General features: G+C 32.7%; 1 protein-coding gene across 5 annotated transcripts in view; it reads right to left on the bottom strand.

Annotated features, from left to right (window-relative positions):
- LOC127709412 (uncharacterized) overlaps window positions 1-14,825 on the bottom strand; it is a 55,577-nt gene that overhangs the window by 8,863 nt on the left and 31,889 nt on the right. For 2 of the 5 annotated variants that reach the window (XM_052214949.1, XM_052214945.1), the window contains 3 exons: window positions 14,551-14,631; window positions 7,106-7,187; window positions 1,380-3,894 (listed from right to left, as the gene is read on the bottom strand). In XM_052214949.1, the coding sequence (XP_052070909.1) occupies window positions 7,159-7,187; window positions 14,551-14,631 (110 nt within the window). In that variant the 3' untranslated portion in view covers window positions 1,380-3,894; window positions 7,106-7,158. Of the gene's footprint in view, window positions 1-1,379; window positions 3,895-7,105; window positions 7,188-14,393; window positions 14,632-14,825 lie in introns of those variants that run through there. The other 3 variants (XM_052214947.1, XM_052214946.1, XM_052214948.1) reach the window with 3 other exon arrangements.

Here is a 14,825-nt window from a genome sequence, read left to right on the forward strand (position 1 = left end):
GTAATACTGTTTGCCAAGTTCAAAATTTAGATACGATCAGGGTTAACTTATTTTTGAAGTTTACAAATTCAACACTGTAATTAGAATTTTGAATATTGTTTTCATTGGTATAAATATTTAATCCATATTAAATATTATTGTTATACACATATGCACATTCATAGTACTACAATCTGTCGATATCTATCTTTTGGTATTGTACAAGGACATGTTTTTGTCTGACTGTACATGACGTCTGTGCACTAAATGCGTTGGATGTTGGATGTGTGCTGATTGGTATTTTAGTCTTTGATACATGATCTAGTTTTATTAGTTGTTTTTGGCTTTAAACAAGCTGTCAGTAACTCAGATCTGTACTCTGTGTATGTTTTGTTATTAGGGATGTATAAATACCCTGCCACGTACGGTCTGATTTTTCGTTAAATATATTTTCTGCTAGTATCGATTTGATGCCTATAATTGCTAACAGCAACTTTATTTGAACTTTGGTGGATAGTTGTCTCATTGGCAATCATACCACATCTCTTTATTTTTTATATTACTTATATTTATTTGTTAAAGTTGATGAAATTTGTGTTACTTGAATTTCAAAGTTTAAGCTTGCAACGCACAACTTGTTTGAGGAACAAAATATTTGCTAACTTGATTGGGTACAAAAAGAAGTTGGTAACACGACAAGGTTTACTACAAAGAATAGTGTTCTTATACATGTTATAGGAACCATCTGTGTCCTGTTCTTACCGACTCCTATATCATATGTAATATACCTCATTCATGCATTTCTCAGGACAATGACGGATGATTCAACGAAAGCTAGCATCATCCTTAATCTTCACGTTCCGGTATATATAGATGAAGTATCCTCTTAATAAATGTTTCGATTTTTTGTGACTAGGTTGCACGCATCTAACCCATCTAACTTGATAATAAAATACCACAGATGCAGTTAAGTCATATACTGACTTTAATTGTTGTTACCACAATCCGGTCCTCTTTTTCTCGATAGCGACATCACCGAATGAGACTTATCTACGGATTTTTTACTAAGGTGTCACAAGTGGGGCATAAGTGCACGGGTACCAGTTTAGCTAGCGTTATGTGGTATGTATACACATACGGTTAAAACTATCTTATTGCGTGATAGAAAAAGTACATTTACATGCGTATGAAAAACTCTCATGACGTAGGAAGCCTTAAAACCCAGGGTTTGCTTGTGCAAATACACAGTCGTGCCTATTCTGTTATCTATTGTACTGTAAATTTTTGTTTTGTTTTCTAGTACATCGAAAACTGTATTATTTGAGTTACCCAAACTTCAACAGAACAACAGACGCACGATCGTTTGGGGATTTGCAAAAATGTATAATAATCAAAATGTGTATAAGGTAGAATACTTTATTCATAATGTAAACACTAATAGTTGATAAAAACAAAAAAACAAAACATTCATACTCAATGTAATACTTCAACTTCAGCAATATTTAATCAGATTAAACTTAAAATCTATTACTTACACACACAATGAAATTTTAAACTTGACATTGAGCAAAATAAAATTATCATCATAGTTCAGAACAAAATGATTGACTGACCAACAAAGAGTATGCATCATTTGAAATTTCACTAATATTAATATGTATAGGTTTCATAACTAGTGAGAGTGGGATATTATTAGTTCTCTAATTCTTCGTCAATTTATCCCTTTCTGCACCCATTGTATAAAAAAAAATTAATCAACGTGTGGTTCGTTTGATCTCAGTTCTTCATTGGTTAAAATCCGATTATGACGTCGAATTTTCTTGCTTTCCTCTGAATTTCCTATTGTGACGGCATGAAAAAAGGCGACTATGCCTGATGACGTCACATAGAAAGAACACATCTTTTTACAGATCATTCGAAATGACGGAATAAGTTTGCCTGCATATTGTTTGAAAATCATTAGAGAAACAGATTCCACCACCAAATCTCGTGTAATACGATATTTATCCACTCTCGACAGTTAAATTTTAAATATTTGAAACGCTCGGCGAGCCTTGCTTTTTAAATTTGAAAATTTAACTGTCTCGAGTGGATAAATATCATATCACACTCGATGCAGTGGTAGAATCTATATTTCTCTTATGGTCAACAGCTCGAATCCCAATATGGAATTTACTGACCCCATATATATCGTATTAGGTCACTAGTACACTGTATCACGGATTTATCTTGCCAACTATCGTAACATGTGATATTTAGACTAATGGCCAAGTCTACAACACTTAGTATTAAAACCTATTCCATTGTTCTTTAGAAATACAAATACCAACAATAACAACTTGTAAGCTTTAAATGTGTATTATGAACTTATTTCAATCGTTCATCATCAATTTCTTCGTCTGTTGAAACCTTTCAGATTTTTCCTCAACACCGTGTTGTTTTTACAAAGTGACGTAACACCACTACTAACCGTGAATTGAAAAAAAAACACGCCTACTAACCCCATATAAAATATATACGGTTTGATAGCAAGCGATATCTAATTTTCAGCAGTTATTAAACCTATATCTCTTGTGGTCAAAATTCTCATTGTGTTAAATAAATCGGCTTATCGTTGTTTTAGTCGTTCGCACATGCAAGTATGACGTCATATTTCCTGTTAACATCAGACATTTTAAAACTTTATTACTCTTCAAAATGTAAATAAATTTAACAAAAAGAAGAATGACAGGTAAAAAGTGTCACTACGTATTTGGATATAGTCGACACATTCACATATGTCTGTTGCCATGGACAAAATACATCGTCTTAACCTGTGAAAGTCATCAATAATCTCACGAATAGCAAATGAAAGTGTCGTAATATCGTCTCATGATGCTAGACAGGCCAATCAAATTAACGCATGTTTGGTATGCATTTCTCGTGTCATATTCCGTGCAGTGTGATACGAGAAATAAACGTGTACCTCTTTATGCAAAAAATAGACAACAAGTCGAGAAAGAGAAAATGTAAATATCTGTTTTTTAGTTCAGTTCTAAACAGTATATATTTAAAAGTAGGACACATGCTTTTGATAGGAATTGAAATGATATTTTGCAAATATCAACAATAGTTTAATTAATGTAAGATTGTCAACAATGAGCAAACCCCACACCGTATAGCAAGCTATTAACGGCTAAGGGAGTCTTTCAAAATATAAAAAATGATGGTCTGTAATGATTAAAGCTAAACAAGAAAACAATCATGATAGGAGTGTGGTTATTCGAGCACCTAAATATTCGAGAGGTAGAGTAATATATAGTTATGTAGTTGTTTTGCAGTACATGTAAAATGGTAGACGTATAGAAATAGAGGAAAGAAAAAAAAGAATAACGACAGTACATGTAAAATAGTAGAAGTATAGAAATAGAGGGAAAAAAAAAAGAATAACGACAGTACATGTAAAATAGTAGACTTATAGAAATAGAGAAAAAAGAAAAAAAAAGAGAGTAACAAAATATTTTCAATTATTTCGGAAATTCGTTTACTGACAGATGAAAAATGGTCTGCATGTTATCCTGTCAATGTTTCTTTTATGTATCCTTCGTGGTTAACTTTAGTATGAAATTGCATTACTCCATTTATTTAATAGCATTTAGCTTTGACATCAACTTTGAAATTGAAGTTATCCATAAGAATAAAAAAAATACTCCGATTACACTTTGGCGATGATTTAGAATTTGGGATACATTTCATATAATTATACATTAAACCTTCAAGGTTGTATCAATATCTATATCAGTTGTTGAGAACGTGAGTTGGTCACGATAAAAAACATAAAAAATTATAGCGATTACAAATATGTGTTGATGCTATTGATATTCTTCAAAGGATAAGTGTCATCACTTTTAGTCCCTTCATTACATTCAGTGACACCTAGTAAAAGGGAAAAACATTCCAAATTAGTATACTATAGATGCTCATAAATTGTCCTTACAAAAAGTCTTACATACCAACATATCTTAAAAGTATATTCAATTTAAAAAAAAAAACATATTTCAACAGTTCATTAAAGTGTCCGGGTTTTTTTTCTTTTAAACCTAAGGCCACGCCAATTTGATTTCTTGTTCTAGATATTTTTCCACTCCAGAAATTAGGGCGAGCGAGCGATTTAAAAATTTTAATAAAAAAATATTTATTTTGCAATTTTTTAAGGCGAATCTTGAAAAGTAAAGGCGAGTGATTAAATATTTTTTTGAAAACATAAAATCATAGGTTCTGACAATATTGATCAAAACAAGACGGTGTGAAACTTGATTTACCACTTGTACTTTGAAATTTCTTTAATTCATCAACTGTTAAAGTGTTGTTTTTTTCCCTGTTAACCAAGACATGTAATGCCCACTTTTAATTGCATCATATTTATGACTTCTTGTATTACTGTTACTTTCTGAGCACATCAGATTTTGAACTGAATAATTGAATAATTATTTTAACTGCTTTAAATGATCTCTAATGATGGCTTTCCTCCTTTGCCAGACATGACTCATACCTAGCAACACAGGAACTGTTCATCCTTCTGGGACACCTGAATTCACCGCCAGTTATTTTGGGTTCGTGCTGTTCGTTGATGTGTGTACTTTTTTCGTTTTTTTTTGTGTTATATGTTGGTTGTCTGTGTCTCCGTCGTTTTGGTGTTCTCATTTTTATTCTTTTTTTTTTTGCACTTTGTATACAAATAAAATGTGGTATGAGTGCCAATGAGAAATTCTCCATCCTAGTCACAATGCTTTTAAAGTTTACAATTTTAGGTCAAAGTACGGTCTTCAACACGGAGCCTTTGCTCACACCAAACAACAAGCTATAAAGGGCCCCAAAATGACTAGTGTAAAAAAATTCAAACAGGAAAACCAACGGTCTAATCTATATACAATACAAGAAACACATATGAACAACATCAATAAACGACAACTACTGAATGACCGGTCCCTGACTTAGGACAGGTGCATAAAAATGCACTGGGTATGGATAGTTTTGTTCCGTCGGCAAACGATATTGCAGTTAGTTTAAACAATATTTTATTTTCAAAAGGGCACAAAATACAATTATACAATAGAAATACTTGGATTCGGAAACTAGAAGAACTTATATAAATCCGTCTCCCTGATATTGCACTTGAAGGCAACACTTCTCCTCCTTCTGCGTCCTTCATTCTAACAACGAAAATCGGCATGATTTTGTGAATAATTGTCCTTGACTTTGATAAGAAATCTGTGTTAATGCTCGAAATAGTTTAAAGGGCTGCGATTTGACGTTGATTAAAACGCTCTTGCGATTGCTTTTTATTTCTTTAATGTTTACCAAAAAAGAACCGGCACAGGAAATAGACAAGATTACTTTTCCAGATGCAGGAAGCGGGAATATTTAAAAAAAAAAATTCCGTTTAGGCAAAAATATGTGCAGGCGTATCCGTCGAACAAGGAATTAAATTGGTGTGGCCTAAAAACCACTTTATTGTTCATGTATTTATATATATAAGACGGGTTTTGTTGTTGTTTCACCAACAGGCATATTTGAACTGAACACTACTTTATCCATTGTATCAATATGCCGGATTATGATTTAATTTGATGATATCGAGTAAACTTTGTTCTGTTAACAGACGAATGACTATCAGTATTATTTCATACCAGCCGGGGTATATACACAAGGATGTCTCTTTTTATGTTCAAGCCATACGAACTTCACTAACAGGGATGTGGTCCTAACACAAAAAAAAACTGCTCCTAGAGTGTTATAAAGAAGAAAAACTGAAATCGATACGCCATAAGTTATACGTTTACAATGACGAATTTGCTCTTAATAAGAGTCTGACATTTTTAGTAAAAGAAACTGCTACCCATTTGCTTTCCAGTTAATCTATTTTTTAAGACATCAAATAAGGAACACCACTGGTGCTCTATAGAAAATGCATTTCAAATAATAGCACTTTTGTAAACAGAAGGGGATACATAAAGGCAACAGTAGTATACCGCTGTTCAATAGTCATAAATTGATTAAGAGTAAACAATCCGGGTTACAAACTAAAACCGAGGGAAACACATCATAAGGCGACTGTGCAATGATAGGTGGTGTTTCTATAGAAGTAAGATAAAACGGATATATTCCATACACGTTTGGGGAGGAGAGTAAAGAATCGTATCTACTTTGACATTGTTTGGTTGATTTTCTATGCATTTTCTATGTATTTATTCTCTTAAATAATAAGTAAAAAATGTGAAGGACTTGGTACGAAGGAACTTAGACATACAACGTAACTAAAGTTAACATAGTTAACGAAAAAAAAACTTTTGTGTACGCCAGTATCAACTACCAACCAGGGTTACATGAACCCGGCCTGGAAAAGGTTTATATAGGATTTTACATAGTGTTGATGAGGCTCAACCCTTCCTTGGTCTTGGATATTGGTGTGGCATACTGTAAAAGTCAGTTATAAAGGATTTGACTCATCAGTTCATTACTAAATACAACTAAAAAAAATCATAACAATCGTATACAAGAAGTGACGATTTAAAAGTACTCGCAGTTACTGAAAGCTAGTTCACAGTCAAATTTAAACTCATGAAGAAACCATTTTTCTCTGACTAGGATATTGATCAGTACGTACACCTTCGATGGATCAAATACGCCATAATAAGTCTGAGAAATGCATGCAAAAAAAAAAGAATGGTTTGTCCTTCTTCTAGATTTATAAATTGCTATTTCAATATAGGAAATCCAACAACATTTTGTGTGTGTTACAAGTCAGGCTTTCTTGAAAAAACAAAAAAAACACACTAACGATACACGGCTTTTATGTTTTGTCCACCAGACGCAATGTGGTCGTTGTTGATATTTGATTGTACGTCTATTATCGCATAAGAGTCTGGTATTTCTGGTTAATGTGATCTGTTTTACCTTTTCTATGTATTTTGCAAATTATATTATCCTTTTCAAGTTATATTTTAAGTTACTGAATATTCAAACTTGGACTTTGGTTAATCTTTAAATTATATAGTTCTGTTTTGCAATTTCCTCCTAAACTTAAGATGCGAATATTATTAACTCTCCTTGCTTATACATTTTGTATCATTATAAACATGCTTACATTTAACAAGTTCCACATCATTTTCTCCAGAAATCTGTTTTGTTGTATTTCTATCAATCATTCGGCCCCTTTCTCTTCTGTTCTTGAAAAAGGTATTAGAAAACATATTGTAAACTCATGTTTGTTACAATAATATCATAAACTGAAAGGTTTGCAAGTACTGTAAAAACTGAAAGATATTGTTGAGTATGAAAGATTGCATCTACCATTGTGCAAAAGGGTAACACTGCAGATAACTTAGATCGCCACATATTAGAAACAGTAATGAAATTATTTTAAATATTTTCTACTTGTCTGCCAATCAATGTTTTACTATGTATAAAGATTTTAGACATATTTATTTTTCTGTTCCGGAAAAAATATAACACAAAAATCATCAAAAATACAAAACTAGTCTCTTAGCTTTGTCATTGTTTATTATAAATCTAAAGTTCAAGTTCAAATAAAGGATGGATTTTATATAAATATATATTTAAATATTGTTAAATGAACACCGGTATGATGATCACTTATTGACATATATATTAATCATAATTACAAGCATTAGATTACGACTAAATATTTGTTTGTGCTTCTAATTTTGGGTTTTGCCACGTTATTCTTTTTTAGAAACACGATCTGATTAAATTTATCTTATTGTATCAATACAAATAACTATAAGGCGAGTGACATCTTCAGGAAAAAACGCTAAGGTTTTGACTTTAATGCACACACCTAACACACAGCTGGTTTTCCTACAAGTGATATCTGAATACTTAAACTTCATTTTTTCTCCGGTTGTAAATAAAAATCGTACGGTAATATTTTTGTAAAAATTGAATAAAAGTCTGGAAATAGTTTCAAACTGAAAAATAATAACATGTGTTTCAATGTAAATTATTAGCAAGAAGCTTCCTTTTTCTTTTAATACAATGTTTTCAGTTTGTGTGTATTACATATTTAAGTATAATCAAATAATTTAAATGAATAATTTTGTGTGTTTTTGGAGTAAAACGTAATTTTTGTAACGTCATTATTTCAAAAACGATCCAAACTTTTCAATTTCTTTTAGATGTTTTTGCATATTTGATAATACTGTAAATCAAAACATATCTAATAATTAAACCGAGTTAATTGTTCATTTAATACATGTTGTTATTTAGAGTAACTGAATTATTCTGGATTGTTTGCAATTTTTACGCACTCATCAAAATTCCACCGAAATAATGGAACTCTTTTTCGCCGTAATTATTCGCCTGTATATTATTATGTTAAAATTTTTCGCCAGTGTTCAAGTAAATTGACAACATTGACAGAGACAATTGAAACATATTTTCGCTAAAATTGTTTAAAACCTTGTTTTTGACTTACTGTATTCTTCAAATAAAAACATGAGAAATATAGTATTTAGTAAGTATTTGTTTCAAATTCACAAATTAATGTGATCCATTGATAGAAAATGTTTTATGGTAATATCTTAGTTTTGGTTTTTTTTACGAACAATATCTAACTGGACGTGAAGTTCTTTCAAACTATTCCCACTCCCTTCTGCTCAAGAGACAGACTCTGTATCGACTGGTAACGATGTGTCGTTTGTCAAATATATACGGCAGAGCGGTTATGTTTTCAAACTGTAAAGGGAAAAGCAACGTTTCTTTCTGCAACGTGAATCAACGGAAGGATTTAGTTTAAAGAAGGCTTGTTGGTGGACATACAACGGTCGAGAAATCACTTCTATCACAAAACCTGTTATAAAGTTTTTACTAGTAAACATAAACTGACCACATTTTCAGACAATAATTCGGCCCGACAACCTACATCTTCGTGTACAAAAAAACCTTTGTGCAATGATGTTATTTTTTTTTTCATTTTGATCTAGAGTGGCCGAGATAGATTGGATGGTTTGCAAATTGTGTAAATGCAAAGTTTTTATGCATGATATAAAAAATACACAGATTACCTTAGGCCGAAAGAATCCAGTGCATTATGCGTACTACAAAACATATATCAGATAGTAAAATTGTGTTCAAAATTACATCATAATGTTTTCCAGAAAATAATGTATACCACCTAACTTGCATCACAAAATATTTGCTAAAAAAAATCAGGTGACCTTTGAAATTAAAGAACCTCCAAATTCGAAGCATGAATGTGCCTTTGTTCAATTTGTTTCGACAATATAGAAAGACTTGCTTATGTATAATAAGGTATTCTACCTGAACAATTTACTAGAACTATTTGCACCTTTCCTCCTCCAACATGTACGGGAAAGTTACACACCGTACACGATTCAACAAAAATAAAAAAAATAAATGTGGATCTTATAATGACATACAGTACTAAGACGGACAAGGAATGTATAATACTGTTTACAGCAGCTCAATTACTCTCTCTGAAGCCAGCACTACCACTAAGACTTAAAGCCGTTAGGAATCTTCTCAGAACTCGTCATCTGAGCACTGTTACCTCATTCAAGAAGGAGCAACCAATGTTGACATTAAAACGAAACCAATAGATGGTAAGAATACATTCCACTAAATGGCCAGGTGTTTCAGTCTTTGTCTCCTACATATGAATGTGTTATGAGTATCAAACATCACTAAGTGTATTCCCTGCCAATTACAGGAGCCATGTCTGGTCTGATCAGTTGTCTATCATACGACAAACCAAACGCATGCAATATAAACGTCACGAAAATAACTATGAAAAAATTGCCTGTTGTGATGTCCAAAGTGCAGATTTATTTTTTATTGAAGGACAACAGATCGTCTGATGAACATCACAGATGTTATTTGGGACGCACTTCTGAGGTTCTATGATATACTGGAAAAGTCCTCATCGAATCAAATAAATCCACCCTCAATTCTTTAGTGGAATTGCATCTTGCACATCTTATAAAAGAATTTCAGGAATGGAGCTGTGCTATTTCCCCGACAATCAGGATTTGGATCATGTTCTTGAATGCTGTGAGTAACATTCCACAAAATTTTCAAGCACAGAGAAATGGTATATGGCCATTACATTTCAGTTCAATCCGTTCCAAATTTTTTTGTGACTAACAAGAATAATTTCTTCATGTATTGTTCAATCTCCCTATCGAATTTGAAGAAGGCTTTAATGATGGGTTCTTTGCCATAAGTCAGAAAGCTGGTTTAAAAAAAAAATGGAATGTAAAGTGATGTGGTTACTGAAAAAATCATCATTAAAGACAGTCAAGAGAACGATGGTATTGTTGGTCTGAACAGAAAGAAATCTGCGATTGAAAGGTGGCATGTAACAAGACACATAGTAGGCCACTTCATTGTAACAATAAAAATGAGACCAGGCTAGGTATCTGCTGATGAGAACACACATGCTGAAATAAGACCTGGATCTATGAAACGAGATGAACAGCATGTCATCTACCTAATCAGTCATTTGCAGGAAACAATTGTTAACCCATTGACATTCACCAGCATCCTCCTGAGATGATCAGTATTTCAACTGGCCTTCAAGCTCCAAAGGGAGCTTCTATGAGACTATTTAACGCTCTAACATAAAGACATTTTCAGATATGAGCAAAAAACAAATGCAGATAAGGAGAGGCAGTTTAAGGAAATATTAATCCAGAGCTCATATTTGGTTGTTCAGGGACGATGTTATTGTCGAAAAATTGTCTTCGTTCCCTATTGGACCCATACCCACTTCTCCTTTTCACGATGATAAAACAATGGGAAAATGTGTCAAATCTGATCTTGCGTAAGAGCTTGAACGTGAGATATGTCCATCTTTAATCTTCCCCCATTTGACCCATCACGTAATGTTGTGATCAGGAATGGCATTCAATCACTGGATGTGAACGGGTTTTTCAGTTTTGGTGATCTGCTAACTTGCTATTTGAAGCTGCTGTCAACTCTCTTTCAGTCGGCGACAACAATTGTAGATGTGTTTGATGGGCATGACATAACAGACCCTATTGATTCGGTTGAAAGGTAACATCGGTCTCAAGCAGCTTGTTTTGTAATGTTATTATAAACGAAGGAAGCAATATCCTAGCATTGAATACAATCCCGGGAAACAAAAGAAATACACAGACTTTGATCTGTTTCATCAGGAAATTTATTTTGAAATCAAATTGAGCTAATAATCGGTGCATGTCGGACTGCTTAAGCTTGTTCAGTACCCAAGAGGAAACTCACACTAGACTCGAATGCTTTGACACTGATGTTCATTAGTTCTCTCGAATGCTAAACACAGATCAGCTATGGCTCTTCATGGGTTCTGTATTCTTTGCTAAGGTTGTAGGCGATACTATCCAGTTCATGAGTTTTGTAGTTCTGCTAACAAGTAGTACACGTAAATATACCAGCAGCTCATGCTCTGACTTCTTGTATCTAAGTTGCATTTTGTATTACATAAAAGGCAAAAGTCCAGTCACAAAGATTGGAACAAGCTACGTGCTAGACTTCCCTATTCATGCTATTGTTCGCCTTCCATTGACCAAATCGTCAAACAACACGTTCTAAGAGCCAGCCTACAGACAAACATTTGAATGATCTCACACCAAGCAAAGCCGCAAATGGGTTCACCCTTTGACTACGGTTGGCGGAAAGGTTTCAAAGGTCCCACTCAAGTTCTGTTTACTTATGTCATCCAACTTTCTTATTTAATATGTTCTTGCAAATGGAAAAAAAATTACATTAGAGAATGTTGCACCGAATGTTCTTGTAGGGGAAGCTACCTCTCTTCTGATGTATTGACAAGTCAACAGAGCCCTGACGATGACGATGAGCGGAATCTTCTCAGACTTGATTTCAATTTTAGAATTTGTATTTGATTTTTTTTTTTCAGTGTTTATAAATCACAAAATGAAATATCGCATTGTGTGATTATTTTTTAAACCGCGTTCCATTAAATAAAATATGGACATAGAAACACCTAACTCAAATAATAGAAACCTCTTTGAGGATACTCTTTAGATTATCTAATAAAATAATATAAGAAAAAAAGAAAGAAAAAAATACCCTGCCAGAACGCGTTTGGTAGGATTTAAACAAACAGAAGGCCATCGTCAATGTTGACGATACAAAGACGTCTACGTTTGATCCCCTTTGTTTTTTTTTTTATATTTTCTCATGGCTGATACATGGTATATACTTCTGTCCTGAAAAATTCATTACTTGTATTACAAAATAGTATGTTTATGGTCAAATACAATCGTATTCAATCGTATTTGTATTTTGTCAAAAGTACTGTTTTACCTATTTCTGAGAAAAAACGTCAAATTGACGTCAATTATCTCCCTTGCGTGTAGCATATGCAACTATCAATCTGAGAAACAATATTAAAGTAGTGAAGAAAGTGAGAGAAAAAAAAGATTTCATAACCCAGGTTCAAATTAGTTCATAATAATAAATAGGTGTGAACTTATGACCCTGATTTAAAACATAACTACACCATATTGCACTTAAACGACCGGGCAAACTGAAATCTTCACATTTCCCCCTTTCGAATGATCTATAATATAGCCGTGTGGTAAATAGACACATTAAAAGTATTACGGTCTGAATGTCATTCGTCTATATATCACGTAAGAGATATAAAAGCCTTAACATGAAAAACACGGTTTACCATTAATGAATATAGTTTTACCAACTTTTTATTGTTGAAAAAGCACTGTGAATTAAAAAAAACGTGTCAACAAGTTGATTACAAACCTTCAACTTAAAATCAAAGCCGAAAGGTAAGCGGAGTTAAATACATACAACATTTAGAGATAAAAAATAAAATGAACAATAAAGGGAAAGAGAAACATCCGATTAGTTAATAGATAAATTGACTCAGTGTGATGTATTTTTGACGTAAATATGATAACATAGTTTAAATACAGATCCCATTTTCCGCCCTAGGAATCTGAAATCTTCATGACAATCACAAAATGTAAAAACCTAAAATATTTGAAGATAATGTAATTTAGATTCTTTTACTACCGATTTATTGTTTATAGGGCGGACTGTATCCGGTATTGCTTTGGTCAAACAGTTGAAGTGATGACTGCTTTAGAAGAAAAAATGGAGTTGTGGTTGATTGCCAATAAAACAATTGTCAAGTAGAGTCCAAATGAACAGGATTTAAGAAATATATGAAGGTCAACATAAAACCCCACAATGAGCAATACTGTATACGTGTAGCCAACTATAAAAAAAAAACCCTGACATGAAATATAAAACAATCCAAACGAAAAATCCAAGGACCTGATTTTTGTCTAAACAATAACATGAAAAAAAGGAAAACAAAAATGAGTAACATCAATCGATAATAACGACGATTTAATTACAGGCTACTGAATAGGGACAGGCATATATAAAATGTGGAGGGGTTAAACATGGTTGTGCGAGGTCAAACTTGAGACAGTGGTTCAACAGCGCAACATAAGATGAAACTTTAAAATCATATGGAAATAGCTTGACTTAATAGATTGGCACGAAACAACAAAACAAAAGCACAATATTGTACAATGCCAAAGTATACGCATACAATATCAACGGGATATAGACCAATAAATTGTCTAAAAATGTTACACATATTCAATTATGTTTTAATGTATCAAACCAATATCAATGTTAGAACCGACAAAACAATATTCAAAGATCGGACTACGGTATTACTTGTATAAACTGGCAGCAAAACGACCAAAAACCCTCAAATCACCCACATGTCACTATAACAGTAAAAAAGAAGTAACTATACAATATGTCAAACCTGTAATTGCCCTGATACATGAAAGCTTGGACAAAATCGGCCTATAGCTTAAATGTTTTAAATGAACAAATACGTACAAATGTAAAAGAAGAAACAGCCCAAAACGAGGTTTATGATTTGGGAGAGCCAAATGAATATGTGGCGGAGTTTTTTACAGGTTTTTTTTGTCGATTACAATCGTCCTTATTTAAATCTCAATCAGTGGTTAAAGGAAATGAATAATCAACGAAAGTTTGTACAGGAAACGCACATATCTAGACAATAACACATCCTGAAATAACCTCTCGACTCGTAATCCAAAAAATCAAAATGTATGAATGGGAGAGGATAATGAAAAGGATGCAATAGATTAGACACTACTGTATATCCGAAATGCAAAACGCTACACAAACTATGAAAATTCTAAAGGCAAAAATAACACTTATCAGCAATTTTAGATTTTAAATCCCAAATCATTTTGAGTCGTGTGAATGTCAGGCTATATAGACCGTCTATTTTCCCCCAGAGAGGTCGAGTGTTAGTTGTTTTATGGTCTTTTTAGCTTTTAAATATTTTTGGTAATGCATGCTATCATTTTGATTTATTTAATTACTTAAAAATATAAAAACTCGGACGTCGATTCAACTTTACTGTACATATGCTGTATAAGCAGTTTTCGCTGAACTAAGGATGCTGATTTAATAAACTCGTCTTGTTTATACATTTTTCATAATCAGTATGCTAACTTGGAACAAGTTCAGTACTATTTTCCTCATTTATCTGATTCGTTTTACTCCTTTCTAGTAATTGCATCGCTTCTTCTTTTCCTGAAATAAAATATTACAAAACAGCTAGTTTTTGTACATTGTTAAAATAAACCGAAAGCTTTCAGTAAAAAAATTCCTTGGCAATTAGTTAACTTTTCATCAATAAATATCAATATAAATATATCTAAATAATGATTAGAATGATTGGAATTATCGGTATTTAGTTAAACACTTTATCACTGAACATTTGTGGC

The sequence above is a fragment of the Mytilus californianus genome, unplaced genomic scaffold (assembly GCF_021869535.1).
Source record: "Mytilus californianus isolate M0D057914Y unplaced genomic scaffold, xbMytCali1.0.p SCAF_7, whole genome shotgun sequence".
Taxonomy (NCBI): Eukaryota; Metazoa; Mollusca; class Bivalvia; order Mytilida; family Mytilidae; genus Mytilus; species Mytilus californianus.